Genomic DNA, 7,737 nt, shown 5'->3' on the forward strand with positions numbered 1-7,737 from the left:
GTTGGATATTAGAAATAATTTCTTCTTTGAAAGAGTGGTGATGCATTGGCACAGGCTGCCAAGGGAGGTGGTGGGATCACCACCCCTAAAGGGGTTCAGGAACCGTGGGGAGGTGGCACATGGGAATGTGGTCAGTGGGCATGGTGGGGTGGGATGGAGTCGCACTGGATGCTCTGGGAGGTCTTTTCCAACATTAATGTTTCTCTGATTCTAAGCAAGGAGATGGGGAGACAGACCCCATTTTGAAGGATATCAGAAGAGGAAGGCATTGAGCTGTTCCCTATGCCTACAGAAAATAAGGCAGGAATATGAGGGGTCTAAATGCAGACAGAGAGTCAGAGGAAACCTGAAGTATGTAAATACAAATTTCTCTCCCAGAAGAAGAGTGAAATATTTATTTTTGCTCCCCTTCCCATCTTCCTTCCCTTCCATCCTCGAGCTGTGTTCAGGACAGTGGGACTCTTTGCCAACCCTGCTTGTTTTTCCCAATGCAAAACTCAGTCAGGGCTGAACCCTGGCTCTGGTGTGCACCCAGATTCTTGAGTTCCTGGCGCCCTCTGCTCTTCGTGCTGTGATAAAAAAACAACATCACTGCCTAAAATGAATCCTGTATTCCCTGTCAGCTTTCCCCTCAAACCTCTCCTGTGATGCAGCTGGGGGTCTTCTTCACTCCTTTTTTACCAAGGCCTTTATTTTTCCTACTGTAAAACCTCCCACTGGCTGCTTGCCTATCAAATCACGGAATTGTTAAGGTTGGAAAAGACTTCTAAGACCATCGAGTTCAACCATCAGCCCATCCCCACCATGCCCACTCATAGGATCACTGAATCACTCAGGTTGGAAAAGACCACTAAGGTCATCCAGCCCAATCACTGAATCAACACCACCATGCCCCAAAACCCATGTCCCTAATTGCCACATTTTCATGTTTCTTGAGCACCTCTTCAGCCTGCTCTGGTGTGACAGGGCCTGGGAAGTGGTCTTTCAGGTAAAATCTCTACAAATTCCACTTTTCACTGTCGGATTTGGAAAGATTAGAATAGGATGGCTGTGGCTGTGCACGTAGCAGGAGTGTCATTTTCCTTTGGACTAAAGGAGGATGGCGTTGTCCTCTTGTCCCTGCTTGTGGTCCTATCAGGGATGGGAGCAGAATAAACCCCCCATGATTCAGGAGGAAGCAGGCAGTGACATGCTGCTCCATCTGAAGTGTCACACGTCCATGGGGTTGGATGGGATCCACCTGAGGACACTGAGAGAGCTGGCAGAGGCGGCTGCTGATCTGCTATCCACCATTTATCAGCAGTCCTGGTGAACTGGGGAGGTCCCATACAAATGGAGACTTGACAACGTGACGCCCATCTACAAGAAGGGTCACAAGGAGGATTTGGGGAATTACAGAAGGAAGGTCATGGAGCAGATCATCTTGACTGCGATGAGATGTAGGGACAACTAGGGGATCAGGCTCAGGCAACATGGGTTTGCAAAAGGCAAGTCATTCCTGATCAACCTGGTCTCCTTCTACGACCAGGCAACTGGCTGGTGGATGAGGGCAAGGCTATGAATATGGGCTGCCTAGACTTTAGTAAAGCTTCTTACTCTGTTGCCCACAGGGCATCCCAGAGGGGCTGCAGCACATGGCTTGTACAGGTGTACTCTTTTCTGTATAAAATCTGGTCACCATCCCTGGAGGTGCTCAGAAACCATGGAGAGGTGGCACATGGGGCCATGGTCTGTGGGTGTGGTGAGCCGCGCTGGACTCGGTCTGGATGATCTGGGAAGTCTTTTCCAACCTTCATGATTCTATGATTCTACCTTTTTCTGTCACCCCCACTGCCACGCAGCAAACCTCCAACCCAATGAGACTCTGCGCATGCGCACATCTCCCTCCCGGAACCTTTCTCTCCCGGAACCTTTCTCCTCTCCCTCTGTTCCCGCCCGGCGCGAGCACAACCACGGGGCAAAATGGCGGCGCCCACGAACGAGGAGGGTCTCGCTTTTGAGCCCGGCGCCGCTCCTTATGGGAACTTCCCCAATTATTCCCGCTTCCATCCGCCCGAGGGCCGCCTCCGCCTCGTACCCGGAGGACTCCTGCAGCAGCTGTTCCCTTCGGACGCCCGCCCGCTGCTGGGGCTCGACGTGGGCTGCAATTCCGGGGTAAGGACACCTCGGGGCGGGGTGGGCCTGGTGGGGCCTCCTGAGGGAAGGGAGGAAAGGCGGGGGACGGACGGACGGACGGGCAAACAAACAGACGTGGGGGTTACGGAAGAGACTGATGGGAGAGGAGGGTCGGCAATGGGGAGATTGTTATAGGGCTATTGGGGGGGCAGTGGGAAAGATATATAGGGAGATGGTGGTGTAGAGTATGGGGGGTGGAGAGGAAGACTGGGGGAGGCAGCGATCTGGGACACTATGGAGCCGTGGGATAAATTAGGGCTGAGAATTATCTGGGGTATTGGAGGGCAGACAGAAGGATTGGGTTAGAGATGGTGTTCCGTGATACAGAGAGCAGTCAGAAAGCTTGGGGGGAACAGTGGGAAGGATTGGGTGAGAGTGTCCTGGAGTACTGGGCGGCAGTAGGAAATAATAAGGGGAGACAGCGGTCTTGAGTATGGGGGTCTGGGAGAAAGACTGGGAGAAGAAGTGATCTGGGGCATTGGGGGAAAGTGAAAAATTAGAGGGGAGGCAGTGGGCTGGGGTATTGGAGGGCAGTAGGAAAGACTGGGGGAGAGTGGTCTAGGATATAGGAGGCAATGGGGAAGTGTAAGGGGAGACAGTGATGTGGAATGTTTGAGGAGCAGGAGGGAGAGTGGGCTGGAGCATTGGAAGACAGTGGGGAAGATTGGTTTGGGGGTACTGGCGGGCAGTGGGAAACATCAATGGGAAGGCAGTGGTCTAGAATATGGGGGGAAGGGGAGAAAGACGGGGGGGGGGGCAGTGATCTGGAGCATTAGGGGATGGTGGGAGATTCACGGGAAGACAGTGGCCTCTGGTTTAGGGAGCAATGGGAAGGCTTGGGGGGAACAGTGTGAAAGGTTAGGAGTGGCCTGGAGTCCGGGGGGTCAGTAGGAGAAAATAGAGGGGAGACAGAGGTCTTGAATATGGGGAGCAGGGGAAAAGATTAGGGGGAAGCAGAGATCTGGAGCATTAAGAGTCAGTGGGAAAAATTAGGGGTGAGAGTGGTCTGGGGTGCTGACTATTGGGGGACAGCGAAGAAATATTAAGATGGGTAATGGTCTGGGATAATGAGGAGATTGGTGTGGAGTGTTGGGGCAGTGGGGAAGATGAACAGGAAGGCAGTGTTCTGGGGTATAGGAGGACAGAGGGGAAGATTAGGAGAGTGGACTACAGCTCGGGGTAGCTGAGTGAAAAATTAGCAGGGAGACAGTTACCTGGGATATTGGGGTGTAGTGGCAAAGATTGGGAGGGAAGATAATGATCTGGGGCATTGGGAGTAGTGGAAAAGTTTAAGGGGGACAGTGCTCTTAGGTGCTGGGGGACAGTAGAGGAAGTTGGGGGGTCTGGGAAAGCAGTGACTCGTGTTAGTCCAGAAATGGAGGAGATTAGGGGAGGCAGGAACCTGGGGTAGAGTGGGACAGACTGGGGAAACTGGAGTAATCTGTGATTGGGGGTGTGGGAGGAAGGAATGGAGGAGGCACTGCTGTGGAATTCTGGGGAGGAATGGAGCAGACTGAGCAAACAGAGGGGTGTAGTGGCCTGGAGTGGTGAGCGCAGTGGAGAAGGCTGTGGGAACAGTAACCCAGGGAGATGGTGGAGAATGAAACAGCCTGGGAGGGCTGGGGGGTGTGGGGCATCAACCTGGGGTGGGAGTCACAGACCACTGCAGTATGGGAAGCCACCTCCTCAAATCTCCTGTGAGAGAATGGTGAAGGTAAGGGTGGAGCTGCCCATGCCTAAATACTGAGGCTGAGAAGTGGTCTGGAGGCTGTGCTCAGTCTGTCCTCCTTCCCACCAAGTGCTGGACATGTAGAGCCCTGGGTTGCTGGGTGTCCTCAGCACCAAAAAGGCAGGGAACTGGACAGATCTGAAACTGGAAACCATGATCTGGTATGAGTTTAGCAGTAGCACCTCAGTTATTGCTCAGACAGGACTTCACATTAACATCCTGCTCACACATTCTTGAAGATTTTTGCAACCAAACTGGTGAATCTCACGGAATTTCCCTTCTTCTGGGAGTCTGTTGTCTTTCTGTTCCTTGTACTGCTTTTATTCTCCTGGCTTTTCCTTGTCGTGCAGCTTTGCTATGCTGTAATTGAGAAGCACACTAGTGCAAGGCTTAATATAACTATTTTTTTTTTTTTTTCCAGATGAAAGTTTTATCTTTGCGTTAACTTAAAAATAATAATTCGGGGTGAAAAGTCATTCTGGCTGAGGATGTGAGTGCTGTTGTTTCTTTGGCTCCTTTCCCCAGCCTCCTGTTAAATGCCTTAAAAGTCTGCACTGTCAAAGGACGATTCCAGGTCCCGTTTTAGCTGAACTTGTAGAATAGGTCAGGTAAAAATGTTGTGTGGTTCTTTTGAAATGCAGGTTTGCACCACTAGAGGACACTGCCTGCCTGCTTGTGTGAGCTCGGTGCTGTTACAGTTTCCCTTGCTGTCATTCCTGAGCTTCATCAGATCTCCTCTAATGAGAAACAAATTTGGTTGCTGCTGAGTGCCGCACCTCTACAAAAGGAAATTCAAAGGAAGCTCAGTATAACTTTGTTATACTGCTGTGTGATGGTCAGGAAATGTCTTTTCCTTTAGCAGAAGAGGAAGAAATGTGTTACTTCAAACATAAGCAGCCTAGGTCTTGCCAGGAAGTCCTGAGGTCACCTGGGGAAGCCAGTGAAGTCTTCACCTTGACGACGGTTGGGGACCTTCAGCGTGATTCTTGTTAGTAAAACCCATTCATCTTACTCAGGTTTTCTTCCTGCAAACACCACCTGAGGGGGGATGTGGGTTTAGTCCTGTTTCTGACTGCCTCTCTGGTAGTCAGAGATGCTGCAGTGCTTTTCAGTTCAGAAGGGAAGATGTCAGCGAGCTCGTTGTTCTGAACTGCATCGAGAGAAAGCTCTGTGGTGGTGCGTGGACCTTGCTGCTGAGAGTGGGATCCGTGTGCTCGGTGATGTGCTGAGGAAGCAGTGCGGGCCCTGTGAACTCCTGTTGTTTTCCTTTCTGCAGGAGCTGAGTGTGGCTCTGTACCGACATCTGCTCGGCCTTCAGGAGGGCAAAGGCAGCCCAGAGCAGCCTGCAGATGGGAGGGATCTGCACCTTCTGTGCTGTGACATTGATCCGGTGCTCATTGAGAGGGCTCAGCAGAGCAGCCCCTTCCCTAACTCCATATCCTTTGCCAACTTGGACATCATGGACTCCAGCTCCAGAGAGCCGTTTCTCAGCTCCTACCTGAGCCGTTTTGGCCGTTCTACCTTTGACATCAGCTTTTGCATGTCTGTGACCATGTGGATCCACCTGAACCATGGGGACAGGGGCCTGGTGGAGTTCCTGGCCTTCCTGTCCTCTCAGTGCAGGTACTTGCTGATCGAACCCCAGCCCTGGAAGTGCTACAGAGCAGCTGCCCGCCGCCTGCGGAAGCTGGGCAGGAACGACTTCGATCACTTCCGATCTCTTGCCATCAATGGGGATATGGCAGAGAGGATCACGCAGATCTTAACGAGGGACTGCACCATGGAGCTGGTGTGCTGCTTTGGGAGCACCAGCTGGGACAGAAGCCTCTTGCTTTTTAAATCAAATGGCTCGAATCATGAGGGCAGGGAGCCTTCAGAACAGCAGCAGTGACTGGCAAAGGGCCTCTTGTGCTCCTGAGCTTGTAGGCAAGCTACAGAGTCTCATACAGGAATTCCTACATCCCTGTCAGGGTCAGACCTTGACCTCCCTGGGGAGTTTGAGGAAACTAATGTCTTTGCTTGTTGTGTTTGGTTTTTTTTCCTCTTCACATCTGTAAAATGTGGTGGCAGTTCTGGCCTATCTTGTGGGTTCTGAGGTTGCTGATCCTAGAAAGTGCTCTTGAAATCCAAGCTGCTATTCATGTGATTTCTTACCAAGAATGTTCCTTGGAAGAAGGAAGAACATGCCTTTTTTTTTTTCTTTTGCCCACACAGCTTTTCAAGGAAAGGCAAATCCATTTCTACTGACTCATGTGATGCAGTTTGTTCTGCCTCTTGTTGTGTTTTCTAGATGGAAGGCTTAAGGAAAACACACAGCCTGCTTTACCAGCCATGAATGAGTAAGTTGGATCATTGCAGAATGTGTCTGGTTGGTATCTTGGTCACACAGTGTCCTGTGCACCTTCACAGATGGGATTTGCCTGGTTTGGAGGCTCAGTGGTGTGAACTTTCTTTGGACGGAAGGATCTCCTTGACAGAGCACGCATTCATTGAAGAGTGTAACGAAGTGGGAGCTCTTTGTAACAATATCCTTAAAATAAAATAAAAGTAATTTAATTTTATCAGTAAACATTTCGGTTTTTGTAGGTTTTTTTTTTTTTTCTTTTCCTTTTAAATCTATTTTTTCAGGCAGTTTTCGTAGGCTCTGGTAGCTGAGTGAACATTTTCATTTATTCTTAGGTCTAAGTGCCACTTTGGTAAGCCTGAAGCTTGAATGCTGTCTGTGTGTAAGGTTAAAATATCACAATGTCTGGGTTGTTTCTTATTGTTCAGTAAGGTCTGGGAAGAAAGAAGGAAAAACAAGGGTAAAGTGTCTTAACTTTACTTTGCTTAATCTCCCTACTGGCTTTAGTTCATATGTGATCAGTGGGTTTGCTAGCTTTTACAATCAGCAGGAGTCATGCTTGCAGGGTGTCCAAGCAGATGAACAGCTTGTATGAGTAAGCTGTGACACACTGGAATAGATAAGCGATGACTCCTCCAAAGCTCTGAGTTCTGCAGCTCCTTTACTGTGCAGAGAGGGAAGCCCAGGTGTGTGCCCAAAGGGAATCTCCTCCAGGAGGTGCTCTTGTCTAGCACTTCTTGTGCATGAGCAGGCTGTTCTAGTTGATGTTGCGGCTGGGACTTCCTGGTTGTTTGCTGAGGCAGTGGCAGGAAATCAGAAAGTTTTAGTTTCCTTTGTAATGAGCTCAGATTAAAGAGTGAAGGGGGTGTGTGCCCTGCTGGGCTGCCCTGGGCTTGTGGTTGAGGAGCTGCTGGGACCCGTGGATAGATCTGTGAGAGTGAAAAAAGGGTGGTTATGGGGGTGAGAGTGTTTGTAGGGACTGAGAGGGGCCACAGAAAGAGGAGCTCTCAAAGTCTGCTTTCTCAGCTGCAAACCAAGGTGTCAGCCCCAGTGACAGCTGTTAGTTTTGTTACAGAAGGCTTTCAAATCAGGGCTGTTTCCCTTATCCTTGTGGGAGAGCGCAGCAAAACTTCATCCTGCATTTTGTTAAGGGTTCACCCAAGTGCCCAATCAATCTCTCTCTCTCTCTCTCTCTCTCTGTCTTTCAGGTTATAAATGAATCCCACTTATCTCTTTGATAACGAAGCACCTATGACCTCGGCTGCAATCTATGGGTGAGCTGCAATGACTCAGGGGTGGTGGCTGAGCCACTGCTGTTCCCTGCACTGTGCAGCTGGTGGCACTGGAGTATCGTGCAGCCTACAGCTGTTGGGTTGTGTCAACATTCCTTGCTGTTCTCTTTGAAATATTTGAAAATGTCTGTTGTAAAGGGGTGAGCAGGGTTTTCTGCCTTTCAGTTCTGCGTGGGAATTTGCACAGCTGTCTGAAA

At 50.2% G+C, this 7,737-nt stretch overlaps 1 protein-coding gene across 1 annotated transcript; it reads left to right on the forward strand.

The window, feature by feature from the left end:
• Window positions 1-1,947: 1,947 nt before the first annotated feature.
• BCDIN3D (BCDIN3 domain containing RNA methyltransferase) lies at window positions 1,948-6,465 on the forward strand. The gene is made up of 2 exons (XM_042837095.1): window positions 1,948-2,154; window positions 5,181-6,465. The coding sequence occupies exons 1-2, from the start codon at window positions 1,963-1,965 to the stop codon at window positions 5,793-5,795; spliced, it is 807 nt and encodes a 268-aa protein (XP_042693029.1). The 5' UTR covers window positions 1,948-1,962; the 3' UTR covers window positions 5,796-6,465.
• The last annotated feature ends 1,272 nt before the right edge of the window (window positions 6,466-7,737 follow it).

The sequence above is a fragment of the Centrocercus urophasianus genome, unplaced genomic scaffold, assembly GCF_019232065.1.
Source record: "Centrocercus urophasianus isolate 14NV4802_14NV808 unplaced genomic scaffold, USGS_Curo_1.0 seq_67, whole genome shotgun sequence".
Lineage (NCBI taxonomy): Eukaryota > Metazoa > Chordata > Aves > Galliformes > Phasianidae > Centrocercus > Centrocercus urophasianus.

Excerpts from the sequence above, each read along its gene's own strand:
- BCDIN3D (XM_042837095.1), top strand. The coding sequence starts at position 1,963 with ATGGCGGCGCCCACGAACGAGGAGGGTCTCGCTTTTGAGCCCGGCGCC. Across the intron at positions 2,155-5,180 it reads ACGTGGGCTGCAATTCCGGG|GAGCTGAGTGTGGCTCTGTA; the intron begins GTAAGGACACCT and ends TCCTTTCTGCAG.